This window comes from Mycteria americana, chromosome 5 (genome assembly GCF_035582795.1).
Source record: "Mycteria americana isolate JAX WOST 10 ecotype Jacksonville Zoo and Gardens chromosome 5, USCA_MyAme_1.0, whole genome shotgun sequence".
NCBI classification, from domain to species: domain Eukaryota; kingdom Metazoa; phylum Chordata; class Aves; order Ciconiiformes; family Ciconiidae; genus Mycteria; species Mycteria americana.
Window position 1 is genome coordinate 64,409,786 of NC_134369.1, and position 17,420 is coordinate 64,427,205.

General features: G+C 44.4%; 1 protein-coding gene across 1 annotated transcript; it reads left to right on the forward strand.

Annotated features, from left to right (window-relative positions):
* The first annotated feature begins 2,813 nt into the window (after window positions 1-2,813).
* Window positions 2,814-17,167, forward strand: PLD4 (phospholipase D family member 4). The gene is made up of 11 exons (XM_075501561.1): window positions 2,814-2,911; window positions 5,896-5,985; window positions 7,633-7,838; window positions 8,529-8,712; window positions 10,139-10,259; window positions 10,627-10,754; window positions 10,929-11,129; window positions 11,525-11,664; window positions 14,224-14,389; window positions 15,430-15,526; window positions 16,857-17,167. Exons 1-11 carry the CDS (start codon window positions 2,897-2,899, stop codon window positions 17,063-17,065), a joined length of 1,557 nt encoding a protein of 518 aa, XP_075357676.1. The 5' UTR covers window positions 2,814-2,896; the 3' UTR covers window positions 17,066-17,167.
* The last annotated feature ends 253 nt before the right edge of the window (window positions 17,168-17,420 follow it).

Consider the following 17,420-nt stretch of genomic DNA (forward strand, 5'->3'; position numbering starts at 1 on the left):
TAATTTTTGTAATACAAAGCCAGTTATATTCCAAGCAGACAGCACATACTGAAGCTTTTCCTGATACTTGCAGGTCATCTTTCGTGGGTGCGACTGGAGGGCAAGTGCCACGCAAGAGGAGTGACAAGACTGAGACAGCAAAGGACTCCCTGCAATCCCTTGAGCTATGCAAATCACTGATTTTTTCTTTTTCTTTCAACTGAAATATTTTTCCAAACAAAATACAGCTGACAAGCATTTAATTTTAGGTTGAACAAAATTATTCCAAGTAAGTGTTAAATATTTAAAGTTAAATGTTTCAAGTCCATGGTTAGATATGTTAGTGAATTTATTGAGTTTTTTAAGAAGTGGAAATTGAGTAAATCTTTAAAAATATTTCCTAGCAGAAGAATCACAATCTTATTTAGACTTTGAAATTTTCTCTGGGTTTGTCAGCTGAATCACTTCCCAATTCTTGACCTGAAATGACTTTTTTTTTTTTTTTCCCCCAGCTCATTTGAGTATACAATCTTTTGGCACAAAGTATAAATAGAGCATTTTTCTTTTCAAGTGTAAGGACCCTGGCTGTTCCTGCCTCCCATCCTTCTGTCGACTGTTGGTGTTCAGAGCCCAGCCGCCTAATCCTCGTGAAACAGAAAGCGTAGTTTTGTAGTAATCTCTGCAGTGGTAGCAACGTTTTTATCTATTATTAGCTCTCAGAGATGAGAACGTGTTACACTGGCAGTTTCTTCTTAGCGAACCTCCCACGTAGGCATTAAAAGATCTTTCACTGTATCGTTTAATGCACCCTTCTAACAAACTGTAGTCCAAGCATGCTTTTTAGAAGGAGTACGTTAACCGCAGCGTGGCATCCAACGGTACGGTGAGAGATGTATGTATGCTGTGTGTGGGATGGTGGCAAGCCAACCAGAGCAGCTGGTAGAAGAAGCCTTGTCTGAGAGACGGGGAAGAGGAGGAATAAAAAAGATTGCTTGTCTGCCTTGAAACTTGCCAGTCTTTTTTTCTTTCCTCCCTCCAATTGCATGAGTTGGTCAAATGAACCATATTCTCCCCACAAACCCACTTCAATCTTAACCTTCACAGCTGCGTCACTGCTAGAGAGATCAGAAATGCATAGCTGATGTTGGGCTGGTATGTGAGATCGGATAAGCAGAAGGAAACCAGGCCTTTGCAAGCTGGAGAGGAGGCAAACGATGAGATTAATCAGAGCTGTAAGTGGTTAGCTGCCAAGGAGGAGGAGAAATACAATTTCATTTTCTGGAAGCTGCTCTTCCTCCTGATGTAACCCAGCCTCTCCCAGTTTGAACTAAACTGGTGATATTGGAGCAACTAGTGATAAGTCCTGAACTTCATACAAATATGCTGCTGCTTGTGTGGTACGATCCTGAAGTCAGTGGGAGCTTTTGTGATTTACGTTGGCATAGTTCGTGCTGGGATTTCAGCCCCGCACACAAACAGAGCAAGGCGGCTCGTTGCTACGCTTGCCGACGTGTGCAGCACGCACGCTGACTTGAACTCGTGAGGCACTTAGCTGCAGTATTTAGTTTGAATGCTCAGCTTCTGAAGTCAGCGGAGGGATGGGGACGCTTCCCAGAGGTGATTTGGACCTTTAGCGTGGTGGCTCGCTGGGGTTGCCTCTTTTCCCTGACTGCAGACGAAGCCTTGGCCAAGCAGGATCCTGCCTTCAGCTTTCTGGTAACCTGAGTCTAAAGGGATGGTGGTAGCCTTTGCCTTGTTTTTAAGCCCTGTTTTAAACCAGATTTGGGATGGCCCCAGTGACAGGTGATCTGTGCACAGCAGTAAATTCAGGAGAGAGCTGGCTGGTCAGACAGGTGTCCTATCTGCTCCACCATCTTCTTTTCTCTCACTTTTGGCCTTCATTGAGTTACTGCTTGTGCTTTGACCCCAGGGGAAGCAGAGGATTCATGACACCTTCAGCTTCCCAGAGAAAGGCCTCTTTTTGCCATACCTGACCTATCCTCTGGCTCCTCTTAGCTTTTCCGTCTTCAGCAGCTTAATGCAAGGTACAATAAAGCCTCATGATCCTTCTTGGCTCCCAGTTGTCTCGCCATTGTTTTTTTGCCCTACAGCAGCCTTCCTCAGGTACTGAACTAGGGAATTACATCCTTCGGTTCAACAGGATCAAGGGAGGACTGCCTGGAGAATAACAGCAGCATTGCCATATTGAGTTGTGTCGGTGGAGGTGCAGCCTTTGGATTTTTACAGAAGATATAATTTCTTAGAAGCTGCCTCAAACTCAACATTGCATGTAACCTTCTCCCTCAACAACGTCACTGCAAATTCCAAATACCATTTGTTGAAGACAAAAGCTGTATTATTTCAAAGGAGCTAGTTTGCTCCTGATGTTTGCCCAAGGATGATTGGGCAGGAGAGCGCTTGCAAGAGCAACTGGGTAGAGAGGTGGTTTTGGAGGGTTTGTTTGTCTGTTTAAAATGAAGCTTCTGGTGGGTTAAGAATGAAGCAGTGAGAATGCTGCCATGCCTGGGACGCAAACTGCACCGAAGCTGAGCAGTCCTTTCAACCAGTGTCTTCTAGTGCTGATCTAGGCTCTGATCTTGCACCACTGAGGGCAGCGGGAACTTAGCCATTCAACAGCGTTTGAACCGGCTCAGGCCCTGCAGACAGTTATGCCAAACAGGTGGAGATCAGGACCTGGAGTCTAAGAACTGCGTCGCCACAACTAGACGATAATTGGGACTCTAACTGTCAGTGCGTGTTGTGAAACTCACTGTCTAAGAGGAAGTAATCTGCAGCAGGAGGAGGAAAAAACCCAGAAGAACCTGAAACAAATCTGCTGGTGAAAAGCATGTGTGCTGCCTCTTGTAAGTAGAGTTGGGAGTAACATCAGACTACAGTAGGACATCCACAGAGGAGGATGTCTTCCAGGATGGTAAGTCCATTTGCCATCATCTTGAGAGTGCTGGGGGGTGGTCAGGGAGAGGTGAATGCACTTTGTTCATCTGAGGCGCTTCAGACAGCTTCCCGGGAGCGTGTAGTGTTGCATGGTGAAAAATCTCATCCTTGTGTTTGTAATCCAAAATCTGAAACAGTTTGATGCTGGTGGAGAAAAGAATTACCAAAAGTTATTTTGGGGGCAGGGAGAAAGCAGCCTTAATGTTATAAACAACAGCCTCCCGTGTGTACTCAGTATTAGCTTGTGTTCCAGTCTGTGAAGCAAGGCTAAGTAGCGCTTGCATTTATTGCTCTTGGATGAACTTTAGTCATTGAAATTGGCAGCGAGTAAAGCCCTGAAAGCTTAGAGGGAGCCATAGTTAATTACTGACCAGCTACAATATTATTCTTAAGAATTCTGGTTGAGTCTGTGATGTTTTCTTTCTTGAACATCAAACTGCATATTTTAGCGCAGTTCTCATGACTTCTGTATAGCAGATACCTAACCCATCATCGGTCAAAGATATCAAGACAGACTTTGAACCAAATGGTAGATGACTCTATTATGGCACAGATGAGATCTGTTCGCTCTCAGATTTTAAGAGAAATGCTGCTTTTTGAAGCCATTTTGTAACTGTTGCTGAAAAAGAGAACTGAAACAAGTTGTTTCTCACAAGCTCCCTCCTTCTGAAGCCATCACACGGCTCTAAGTGCATCTACAGCTGCAGTTCCTTACCAAGACACGGCTGGGGTCGCCGAATGTGTTGTGGCGAGCACTTTAGCCCTGGGGGCAGAGGGACAAGATGACGCCTCTCGTGCTCTGGTTCTGCGATGAGAACCCCCCGGGGCAGCTGGAGGGGCTGTTTGTTACTGGGTGTTACTGGTTGGGACAGCTGCTGCCAAAGCAGCGAGCTGTGGAGTGTGACCTGCAACCTCACTGGGCTCTCCTGGCCTAGGCTGAAGGGCTGCTGCTGTTGTTTTTCAATTGTCTTTCTCCTCCTCCTTTGAAAATCCCTTTGCCTCAGTTTCCTACCAAACTCCTTAGCCTCTTCTCTCTTGTTCTCTCTTCCTTTTCTTCCTACTAAGTTTTCTGGGTTGGCATTTGACCGCTTTCTCTCCTGGTGGTGGAATGACGTGTGTGTTGCTGTCGCACAGCTTTCTCTGCGTGGTGTATATATCCCCCCCTCTGCCTGGGCTGTAAGCTCTTTGGGGTAAGACACTGCGCCTTTGTACTGTGCTTAAAACAAGAACTGGGATTTCAGGGGCATGGGGACCTGACATTCACCAGGGAATGGCCAACTGTCCTGCACTGCTGGCAGCAGCTCAGTTTCTCCGGGGCTGGGAGAACGGGTGTTTACCTGCCAGCATTTAGAACTATTTCTAGGGTAAAACTTGCATTTGAATCTGGGGGCAGCAAAAGGAAGTACCAGTGAAAAGTGGGAGTAAAACTGGCTTGGAAAGTAGGCACTGCTGTAGTGACTACAGCTGATAATAACAAGCAGACCCTGAAAGGGAAACTTAGCTTTCATCTCTGCAGCTCTAGCATGCTTGTAAGTATGACTGTTCATACCTTTTCTTCCCTCTCCACCTTTCTCATTCTCCCTTGTCTGCTCTTTTACCTTGGGTCCTCTCTTCTCACACCCCTCTCCGCATTCCCCCGGTCACTGTTTCAGACCCACCTCCCTTGTCTCCCAAGACATCCTCCACCTCTTTGGTTCAGCCCCACTAGTTCTTGTGAGTTGGGTCCCACAAGAAGCCTTTGGGACTATGTCCGTGCTGTGTCCAACTCCTGCCTGTTCCATGCGGTCACGGCATCCGAACAGAAAGGTGGAGCGGGCAGGAGTTGGACGCAGCATGGACGTGTGTGGCCATGCTGCCTTGCTGGCGTGGGAGGGTAGACACCACGAGCCCACCCAGTTCAGGTGACAATAGCTGTGAACATGTGGCAAGATGGATGGGACAAGCCTGGCAGGATCCTTCCTACCTAAAACTTGTTCGAGTGTGGCCACCCACAGAGCAACTGCATATCTGATACCGTTACATCCTCCAGGCTACAAACGCCCAGTGGCTCAGGGATAGGAAGTGGTAGTCTGGGGACTGGACAGGTGGTGATATCATCTGGTAGCACTTTGTGAAATCTACCATACCCCCCGATGCGCTTCTTGCTTCTGAGCATGAAAAATGACAGCTGACTCCTACGGGGTAAATCCACCTCTGCCGATGCAGGGATGATTCATGACCCATCGGGCATGTGCGAAGTTTTTGGTTTGACCTTTTGAGAAGGCAAAATAGGCAAGTGGCCAACTACCCCTGCCCTACCATCTGCTTTGAGTTTCGACATATTTTGGTATTTGCTGTTCTGGTTGCCTCCACTGGTGATAACACAAGATTGGAGCAATCCTGTCTGAGGAGGAAAAGAAGTTAACTTATTTTCTAGTGTCATGGCTGCAACAGGGGGCAAGAAGAGTTTATATTTTGGCTTGGTCCCTGTCCCCTTAACAGAGTCCCTTCTGGAAGAGACACGGGCATTGAAGACAACTCACAGGCATCGGAAGAGAGCAGGAGCCTAATAGAGTCACACACAGGATGACATTGATGCTGTACACTATCACCCACGCCTTCTGCGCTTAATTATTGCTTGTTGGCAAATGTGTTAGCTTGCAACAGGACAAAAGTGGGTGTTGAAGGATAACTTGAAGAGGCAGCGATGCAGTTGTTTACACATTAATTACTGCAGTGAATTTTGTGTGTAGACAGCACTGGGGAAAAACTGCAGGGACCTGTCTCTCCCTCTCACTTTGGAATCTGTTCATGTCACTCAAGACGCATAATACAGTGAGGATGTTGCACAGATCTGTACTTAAATCTGAGAGCACTATATAAAGCAATGGCAGTAACCTGCATTTTTAGTCTGTAACTGGCTTTATACAAATGTTGCCATAAAGCTTTATTTTTCCCCTTGCATACATTTCTGTTTTTCAGATTGTGAAAAAAGCATTAAAAACATCCCTGATGTTTAATGAGTCCTCCAACATGAAATTAAGCGTGAACAATCAAAAAGACGTCAAAATGGTAATTATTGGGATACACTACATTTGCTTACAAGAGCTGAGATTACACTGACATTGCTGAAAAGAAATAACAGATTAAGAATTATTTTATTGCCCATTTTAGAAATCCGTGTAGGTTTCAAACCTATTTGTAAACAAGTGAGTGACAAAACCCTTATTGATTTATCCAGTAGGCTGATCAAACCTTGCCGAGAGGGAGTAATGTGGAGCCTAATCCTGCAGCCCTGGCTCAGGACAGTAAACCTTGCTCATACAAATACCCTCACTTCCACAATTAGCGCAGCTTTTATTTATTCAGCATGCCTAGAGCACCCGGACATCACAGTGTACAGCATTGCGACAGCCAAGATGTGACTTCAAAATAGATCTCTTACCTTAGAAATGTCTTCTAAAACCTGTGCGATGTTTAAGTCTTGCCAACATGATCACAGAATGAAATGCAGAACCGTTAAAAATTGGTGGGATTTTTTTTGCTCTCAATGAGAGAGAGAACAAACCAGAAGGCAAAAATTTAAGTAGATAGTCAGTTTAAAAACATTTTTATCATTCAAATCACTGCCTTGACTTGATGGCAGCACTGTAGATCTTGAGAAAAGCAGAGAAAATGAAAAGTAAGAAACTTTATCCACATAGAAACTGAAATAGATTCTTTCAGAGGCAACTGGTTTCTGTGCAATTTTCATACGTACCCTTTTGGGAGCTCACATTTATAGTTACAACCTCACAACCACTCCCAGACTCGGTTCCCCTGCCTGGAGGTTCAAAAGCTCAACTCTGAAGTGCACGTTGCCTATCCCAGGGTGGTGGATGGTCCCAGCTCCCAAGAACTGCCATCGGGAGCCAGACAGGATAATTGTTGGGGGGCAATGGATCTGCACTGGTGGCTGTCTTTTCCTCCTTAATATAGGGAAACATACAGAGCCGGGTGCTGTATGTTACCGCATGTGAGTGGCTGGACTAACCATCTGGATATACCAGGTGGCCAGGCTATTTTTTTTTTTTCATCTACGTTCAGGAAAAAAAAAGGAAGTACAGAAAAAGGGAAATGAAGCTAACTCACCGCACTGGAACGACAAGGAAATACTGTTCACTTGCTGTATGGATAAATGAGATTTGTGTAGTTTCACTTAAGTGAGGTTTAAGTTAAAAGGCAAAACCAGAACATGTTCAGAAACCACAAAACGTCCTTCTGCTTCTGACATTTTTAGACTTGTGTTTTCTTCCCTGACTTCATGAACTTCCTTCTTATGGTAGCGCTGGGATCGATCCCACAGCTGATCTTGTGTTATGGATTTCCTTGTTTTGATTTTGGTAGAAATTTTGTTGAACACCCATTTGTCTTGTGCTAAAATAAAGCTAATCAACGTCAAACTAATCATAAGGTTTGGGAAAAAACAGGTTTTTGGTATGTTGGAACAGGAAAAATTAAACCAAAACTAAAATCATGGTCCTCACATAAACCAACCCCTGTGTAGCTTGTGGTCCTCACTTTCAGTGGTGTGTCTAGGAATAGTCTGCCAGCAGCTGAAAGTAGAACTACTATTCAATGATTGCGATTTACTCACCTGCAGCAGGTAGTCATCCATTAGCTGGTGTATCAGTGACTTGGTGATCACTTAAATCTTCTCCTATTTGGATTCTGTTCTAGTTTCAAATCTTAGGGGCAATTTTGATACTTGGTCTTGTCCTGATGGCTGTTTACTTCATGAGAGTAGACAGCATAGTTGATCCTGAGGGAGAAGAAGCAGTCATCAGCATTTACAAAGAGGTGGAGGGGGAAGAAGGACTCTATGGAGATCTCCCAGGAACCACAATAATTGAGGAGGACACCAATAGGTCCAATGATTCCTGCAGGTAAGCCATGCCCAATGGCACATGGAGAAGTAATCACCACGTGGAGAAATAGTAACAATGCTGACAATATCAGCATGGCTTTTGTTCTCCTCCCATTGTATAATAAGTGATAAAGTACCACTAATGTGGGAAGAGTGGGGGTGTTGTTTAGGCACTGGGTCATTAGTAGTTCCCGTTAGGGGTGGTAGGGGCAGAATCGCAGTTCCACTACTGGTCCTGTGCTTCTACGTTCAGCATCACTCTGTAGCTGCTCCACCACCTCCCGCCATCCTCCCCCTGTGGCAGTGGTGGGAGGCAGCAGAGCGGCCAGTGGGCAAAGCAGCCTCTGCTGAGCTCCCCCTCTTTCAGAGGCTGGAGGGGGCGGTGGCTGTTTGTCCTGGCAGAAGGTGGAGAGGGTACCAAAGCTACACCCCGCCCCAGGAGGTTATTTTTCTCCTCGTCTTTAGGATGGTAAAATTCAAAGCTCAGAACGGCTATGGAGAAGCCATTCTGCTGGATTTGGGAGGACAATGTACATATAGGCCTGGCTATAAATCTGGGGATACAGAGTACTCCCGGCTTGTTTGTCCAGCTCAGCTTATTTGCTTTTGAGGTTGATGTTCAAAATGGCCAACTGTACAGCATGACAGGTGCTTGCTTTCCTGCTTGGGTCACAGTCGCTTGCTTCACGATATACAATTGCCATTGCAGCTTTGAACTTGTGGAAAGTGTTCCTTATGACTTAGCTTTTGAGATAAATAGCACTGCAGCCAAACCCTTGTACCAAGCCTGGATGAGACTCCTTGATACAGCCCAGGAAAAAATTCATGTGGCTTCTTACTATTGGTCTCTTACTGGGAAGGATATCAACGTCAATGATTCATCTTCCAAGCAGGTAGGAGAAAATCAGTAACAAATACATCTATGGTTGTATGTCTTGTGTACATGTGGCAGATGGCAGATCGACTGTGTGGTCTGTCTCCCAGAGACATTGCTTGACTCTTCCTGCAAACCCAGAAAGTTTTTCCGTGCTGGTCTGAAGCAGCACACCAACCTTCCTCCTCCAGTCAAGCTAGACTCCATCTGGGCTCTGTGCGTGTCTGAATATTTCTATGCTGTGTTTTAAGAGCAACCCAGAGGTCAGTCTCAAACCCATACTCGCTTACCCTGCAGATGGTCAGCCTGTGGTAGGGGCAGCCAGCGGCACGGGACCCCACATACACAAGGACCCCACATACACAGGACCCCACATACTACAGGACCCCACATACACAAGTGAACATGCCAGTTCCCCCTGCCGAGCTGCAAGAGTCAGGAACCAAAGTCTGCTGGACTTTTGACTGCATCAGAGGCTGCTTCTCCCCCGTGTACAGACACAGCATCTGCATTCACTCATTTTGCAGGTGTCCCGAGCCATGCCGTCGGACAACAGCTTAGGACATTCGCTCTCCTTTGCAGGGCTGTCCTCATGGGCACCCGCTGCAGCCAGGCTTCCTGCGGGGCCTCTCTGGCTCCACCACCAAAAGTAAATGACAGAAGCCATGGCACAGGCTCGCTTTGCGACTGTCCATCATGTTTAATTGTCCCTTGGCTCTCTTTTGGCCTGTGGCAGCTGGCAACCTCCCAGGCAATCCTGAGCAGAGTCTGGGGGACAGTATGGGCTGGGGACTGTTCTGAAAAGCAGAAGGGAGGAGGCCACTCTATTTCAGGCAGGTACAGAGTCTAGTCATGTGTCAGGAACCGTGTTGTTTTCTGATAGACCAGATGCTGGCCTGTTTATTACTGTGGGCAGAGCCTCTGCCTCCCTCCTGGCACACCTTTGTCATTGTCCTCAGTCTCTGGGACTGCTCTCCTTGTCTTCCTCGCCGGGTGGGTCTAGTGCTGTAAGCTGACTCATTTCCTCCACATGAGAAGAAGTAAAAGTGACAGATGTAAGGCTGAGCCCTGTCTCTGCTAGACCGACAGCTCAGTTTAGGACAGTCTCTGTTACTTTTATCCTCAGGGAGAAATGATGCAGTGTATCTGTTGAACATCAGCATCCAACAGCTGATCTTCACTGGGGCGTTCACCTTTGAAGTCTGGAATGTTTGTGGTTGTACTTTTAAACCTTACATCTAATAGCATTACGCAGTAGAAAATAAACCTTGATTCATACATTGGATCAGAATCTTTGTTCCCTTTTTTCTCTGGTTGAAACACTCCTGAAATAGGTGAAATTTCTGACCTTTCTTGTGTTGGGGTTCTTCAAAGGAAGCATCCATTAGTAACACTGTACTTGCATATATTTTACAAAATATAAAAATTAACAACGTACCATGCAGGGTGAAGATATTCTGAAGAGGTTTGAGAGATTACTTGCAGAAAATGTCTCTGTGTATGTTGCAGCAAGTATGCCAACTTTCGCTACAAATTCAACTGACCTTGAGCTTTTAGAGGAAAAAGGTAATTATCTCACTTCAGTGATGTCCTCAGAACTTCAGTAATGCAAAAAGGCATCCGAGAGAAACTGGTGTCCAAGGCCTATTCTGGCATGGTGCTTACATGGGTTCACAGGACAAGCACTGTGTATTCACTAGTTCATGATTTCTGTGTATGTTTGTCATACCCTTAAGGATTTTTCTGAAAGTTCACATTTTTTATATTTTTGCAAGTTATTGTATTCCCAGGAATGGGTGCTTGTGAATTTTGGTAGTCATTACCAGTTGCAGGTATCAGACATCCAGACATGTTCTGGCTGTCAGGGGAGCAGTATAGATTACCATCTCCATGCTGTATCTAAACTCGTTTTCCCCTCCCCATCTTTCTTCAGGGGCTCATGTAAAAAAGATTGATTTTGGACATTTGGCAGGAGGAGTGTTGCATAGCAAATTCTGGATTGTAGACATGAAACACATATATATTGGTAGTGCAAATATGGACTGGAGATCTTTATCTCAGGTAAGGTCTGCTGCTGCATATTCAAAAATCTGGGGGGAAATTCATGTCCTAGCACATAATGGAGAAAAATCATAATGATGTAAAATATTGACTGAGCGGGAGAAACAGCAAAGAAACCACTGGAGCTGGAGGTGGCTCTTTCTGGGGCTGTGACATAGCTTGCTCTCTTTGCAGGTGAAAGAGTTTGGTGCTGTGATATACAACTGCAGCTGCTTGGCCAAAGACCTCTGGAAAACATTTAGTACTTACTGGGATCTTGGACATGCTAATGCTACCGTCCCATTCCCTTGGCCTCTTAATTATTCTACCCACATTAACAAGCATCGGCCTCTGGAAGTAGAATTTAATGGAATCTTGACAAAAGCCTATTTTTCTGTGAGTATGTTTTAAAATAACAAGACAGACTGTAAACTATGTTTAAGCATTGGCCAGAAAAGTTTCTTCAGCAGTCCTCAGTTACTTGTGCTCCAGTTGGATCGTAATTCATTCAACAGGTTTCTCTGGAACTGCTCAAGGAATAAGGGTTGACCTAGCTGCCGCTCTCAGGTAGTATGGCAAGGATGGGGTGCAGGTCTCCTTTAACCACCCATGGGCTCAAGATATCAATGAGTATCTGACCCATCAGGACATGGAAGGCATGAGGAACGATAGTGGTCCACCTCAAATGCTTCGTGCTATTGTAATGAAAACTGAACAGATCTGAATACAAATGAATCATAGTCTGACAGAAAAAGGATTAAATACTGACCTGCGTGTTTTCTTCTTTACAGGCTTCTCCTCCAGCATTTTGCCCAGAAGGTCGCACCCACGACCTCTTTGCTATAATCAGTATTATCAGTGAGGCACAGAAATTTGTCTATGTTTCTGTTATGGAATATTTCCCTACCAGCCGTTTCGTTCATCCAGAAAGGTACAATTTTAATCCTGAGCAAACCAGTTGACTGCACTATTTAAAGGAAAAATGTACTATTCCCCCCCTTCTGCAATGAAAATATTCAGAGTGGAGAGAACTGAGGCTTTGCTCTGCGTTCACGACTGCCTTGTGGACTGTGCAAATATTGATGCTACAGGCAGGACGGTATCCAATACTGCCCTTGTGCTTCGCTGGCGTTTTAGAGCAGCCTCCTGTGCCCTTCACACAGCAAGAAAACTGTGAAGTGCCAGACTAGGGACAGTCAGGTACAGCTCCCTTCAAAATATAACAGAGCAGCTTTATGCATAGAGAGAGGAATGGGAACAGCAGAAATACATCTGACATCAGACTGTTCAGAGAAAATATTGCTTTTTTCCCCTCTTCTGCTCCTGTTTCTCTCTTTCTGTTTTACTTCTGAAGACTCTTGACTTCTGGCTCTGCTGCCTGTCTGGCCTACTTGACCCATAGTTTAGAGGCCAATTCTTAACTGTCCTTGCCAACCTCTGCAATGGTAGCTGAAACAGTCTCCAAAAGAAACATTTGGGCTTTCATTTCCCTTTTTTTATAATTCCATCTAAGGACATCCAAGTTCCTGAAGTGTGCTGGGTGCATGCAGCAGCAGCTCTCGAAGAGAAGTGGTGATCTGGAGTGACCAAACTGTGTGTGGTGGACCACTGCCATGGTCCCAGTGGGCTGCCCAAGGTCACAGCAGAATTATGGAGCCTGTGCACATCAGCTCAAATCTGAATAACACAGAAAGTTAGTCAGTCATGGGGCAACCATTAAGACTCCAAATCCTCTTAGATATGCTTGAATTAGGATGTTTACATGCAACCAAGTGCTCTGAGTATTATCTGCTTATAACATTTCTGAGTTTTCCAATCATCTAAATAATCTGACTGAGATAGAAGTTCAAGCAAAATAATTATGTACAACGTGGCTTGTAAAGAATAGGGTGAGCTCTAGGTTGCCATTTAGCCACAATTATACCATGCATCGTGTCCTCTGGCATGACTGTGTAAAACCGCTGTTGTTCAGCTGGGCATGTGTGTGTGAGCAGGAAGGGTGTAGGATAATAGATAGACACAGATGATTCCACTGTCCTTGACACAAAATCTCAAAGACTAGCTTCCACTTGGAGGATATTTTCATAAATCAAACAGCTTAGAAGATTTTCCGTTTCTATGTTGTACGGTTGAATCTCTGGGTTTCTCATCTCCTGCTTTTAGCTAAGAATAGGTTCACAGAAAGTCTCTTTTCCCCCAAAGGAATGAGTGTGTTAATACTCCTCATTCTTCATCTGAAGCCTTAATCCACCATTTGTGACATGTAGGGCCTGATCTGATGCAAACAGGAGTTTGAAAGGCCTAGGGAAAGCGGCGTGGGGCCTCGGGCTATCTCCACAGCAACCAGCTGTAGGGTAATGAATTGAGGCTGATTAGTTCAGGTTAGGTTCCTCCAGCAGCTGAGGCAGAGGGAACAAAGCTGCTGTCTTAATGCCTGAGTGTTAATCAACTAGAAACCAATATATTAAAAAAATGGAAACTGTTCAAAAATAACATTTCTAAATAGCACGTTTTTCCAAGTTTTTCAGGATCTATGAGTCAGCCTGAGCCTGAAAGCACATGGCCGGTCTGTTGATCACGATAGGACGGCGTGCGAGGGAGGATTTGAGAATTCAGGCCTCTGTACATAAGACCAAAAGGAATAAGTTAGGCAAATTAATTCATCATTGCTCATGGGACTGTGGACGAGTGCCGGACCTCTCTCTGTACCAGTCCTCCAGTCTGTACTAAAGATGCTTGTCTTCCTCCGTGCAGCACTTGTTAGGGTCTACGAAATGAAAATGCTGCGCGGGTGTTTGGAGTTATTAGTCCTGGGACATACATTGTCCAGCTCTTAGTGTTGTGTAGTTGGGTGAAGGACGTTAACAATTTGCCCTAAGCCACTGCCAACACAAATGTCAGGCAACCGGCCAGCCCGGCGTTCGCGGGAGCGCAGTGTGTTTGTTCCCCGGGGGCACACGGCATACTAAAGAGGGCAAGGAGGGACGGGGAGGGATAGACCCTGTCCATGCTGGCCGATGGCACAGGACCACTGCGGACACTAGAAAGGGTTTCCAGGGTCCTGAAATGGCCAAATTCTGCAAAATGGCTCTTAGGCTTTCCTCTGGGTTCTGTACTTGTCCTTTTTACTTCATCCTGTAGATCTGGCTTTACATTGGAGTTGCTATTTTAGTTTCCTAAGGAAACGAGCATGGTGGCACCATGCTGTGTGTGTATCTGTGTACATGCACTTTACTAAGCTTTAAACTTTTTGATAAATTTCAACCCAATTTGGCAGAGACTGGAGGTCGCAAAACACTGGGAAAAGAACTGGCTGGGTAGAAGGCAGAAATCTTATTTATACCTTCAGTGAAGGCACAAGTGCTTCTCTTACTAGACATCAGAGATCCCATCTGTGCACGGTGTCACTTGTATTCTCAGTTTATTGTCACAGCTTTCTACTGAACTGTTTCAAAAATATCCCTTTTTCCACCCACCTACTTTTCTCCAGATACTGGCCAGCCATTGACAATGCTCTGAGATGTGCAGCTTTCAACTACAGAGTACAAATCCGGCTTCTGGTCAGCTGCTGGACCCGCTCTGACCCAGCCATGCTCTACTATCTGAGGTCCCTGCGTGCTCTCAACAACCCACATGCCCACATCAGTGTTGACGTGGTACGATAAGAAACCTGGTTTTGGAAAGACGGCTTGAGGATACAGGCCACCCACTGATTTTTGAGTCTAAGCTGCCAGTCGCATGTGCAAGTATCAGGTTTTAGAGAAGCAGATTGTCCATTGTTGCAGCAACTGTTTTGGGGTCCTTGAGAAAATAAGGCCCAAGAGATGACCTTTGAGGAAGCAGCTATTGCAAGCTACTGGTGGTACCAAGGGATGGGCCCAGCTGCAGCACTTGTGACATTATCCAAGCAGTTGCTTTTGCTGAGCACCATGACAGTAACAGTTTATATGACAACTTAGTGCTCTTCTCATAGACCTTTTCCTGTATGGAGTATCTTAAATGGGTCTAATTACTATCAGTTTTTTACAATCGAGAGCTCTGCTGACTGCCTATACAAATAGACCCATTTTTGAACCCTAAATATTACACACAGGCCATAAGCACTAGGCTGGAATGCATCGAGTGGGGTGGGGATGGTGTGGAAGCTCCCAACATAGCGCAGTTACTACGACAGAGAGAAATCACAGCAGCAAGGAGCAATGTTTTTTATTAAAAAAAAAAAAAAAAAAGGAACAGAAATGTAGATTTTAGTAAGAGTTAACACAAAAAGTTAGGCATTATTGCTGCCTGCAGTACCCCTCGTGTCTGTGATCAGCCCATTCTAGCACAAAATAAGAGCAGCAATCAGTGGTAAATGCAGATCTATTAAACAGCTGCCTAAAACTGCATTTAATTGTCTGCCCTGTAATGATAATAGCTGTGCCACTAATGGAACATTGTGAAGCAAACATTATCCTTATCTGGTCTCAATTGCTTATCCAATTTTATGTATACTGGAAGTACTATTTGTTAGTTTTCTTGGATAAGAGTAAAATCTCTTTTATGGTACATTTAATAACAGTGTGTGGAATATTCTCTTCTGTTCTTTCTGTACTATTCTATTCTTTGAAAATATAGAAACTCTGCATTGTCCAATTATTCAATCCGTTCCTCACTCTGGTATTTCTATTTATGCTTTTAATTTCTCTCCATACAGAAACTCTTCATTGTTCCAGTTCTGAATCACACAAATATTCCTCATGGGAGAGTGAATCACAACAAATATATGGTCACTGATAAAGTAGCCTATATTGGTATGTATTCCATTGTTCCAAACACTTACAGTATCTTCAGATCTATAGGACTGAGGCTGAGATAAGATGGGCTGCAATATCAAAAAAGACCTCATTTTGCCATGTAAAGCAGATAAACGTATCAAAGTATACGGCTTTATCAGAATATCTGCCCTGGGTAAAGAAGTAGAGATGTGAAGGGGAGAAAATAATGTAGGTCAAGTTCAGTAAGAGATTATTTCATATGATTGTGAACCATTAAGAACAGAGCATGACGAGTCTGAGTGCACAGCCCGTGACAAGCACAGTAGGCGTTTCACAGACTGTGTGCTCAGAATGATGCAGCAAGCGCCGATGCTCTAGTATGTAACGTTATTGCGCTTTAATAAAAAGAAATTGCTGGGAGGAATTAATTCCATGCACTGTTTGCTGAACAGAATTCTAGGAATGGAAATGAGAAAACAGCGGTGTCAATTGCTGCTCAATTCCTAAAAGTCAGGATGGTGTTTATTTTTCACTCTTTTATTAGGATCCCCCCAAAAAGGGAATGTGAAAGGGCTCTGTCATTTCAGTCAGCTCATCCTCCAAGCAATGCAAACCAGCAAATAGCCTGATCTTCCAACAGGCTGAGGACTTGCAGTTCCAATTGCCTTTAATAGAACTTGTTTCTTACGGACTTGTCTTTTGAAGACAGATACGCAGATAATTTCTTTTCATGCCTAAGCACCTTCTGGAATTGACAGTATATTTTTCTGGCTAAGGTGAACACTAGAAGTGCTAAGTGATAAAATGCGTATTTTTTCACAGCGTTTGATTTTCTGAATGGTGGTAGCTTTGGAGAGAGCCCTAGACAATGCCTACAGCCGGATTTCCAGCTTTGCCTGGTTTAAGAGCAGGCATTGCATGCTGGGCTCAGAACAGCTCCTGAGGATTTCTTGATCAAGGGTCCAGTTTCTCCTCTTGTTTTCCTTAACAAGAGAGAAAATTAAGTCCATTAAGGATTTTTTTTTCTTTAAACACAGAAACCCATACCAAACACTGGCTTTTACCCTCTTAATACCCAAATGCTGCACTCTATTCCCATACTTATAATGAGTAGATTCGTGCATCTCTGCCACAGGCTGTAAGGAATCAGAGTGTTAGGAAGCGTCAGGGTTGCAGTTAGTACTGACTTTCCGAAACCTGAAGTCTGGAATAAGAAGGAGGTGACCTGATTTTTGCTGGTCCTAATGAGATTTGCAGTTGTACAGCAAATCAGCAAAGCCAGGCAACGTGGACTTAACAAGTATGGAGATCAAACAGAACACTGGGAAATGAATGTTTTCTAATTAGCTACTTTTCCATTGCATAGGGACTTCCAATTGGTCAGAAGATTACTTCATTAATACAGCTGGCGTGGGACTAATTATCAAACAGAACTCGACCAACCTGCAAAGAAGGCAACTGCCTATCCAGGAACAATTAAAAAACCTTTTTGAGCGAGACTGGAATTCCAAATACGCAGTGAATCTGGAAGATGTGCAGGGACAGAAAGACTGTAACTGGAGGGGCAGACTCTGAAATGAATTGAAATATACTTTTTAAATAGAAACAAAAATATATTTGAATCTTGTTCCCCGGGCAAAACAAGGAACTTTCTTCTTTATGTCTTTGTCAGAGAAATCGCTTCCTCGTGCTGTCCACACTGTTCGCTGGTGCGAGATATTCTCATAGTTGACTCTACCTGCAAAACCATTAATCAGTGTGTGACATTTCTTTTTTTGTGTGATTACCTCATCCCAGAGTTAATGAAATGCATACAGTGTTATATGACAAGCTGTCTGATATTAAAGCAAACATGGAAGATACAACCAGATCTTAATACATCAGAGACGCAGATTATTATTGCTGTGCTATTTTATCTTAGGAAGCTATA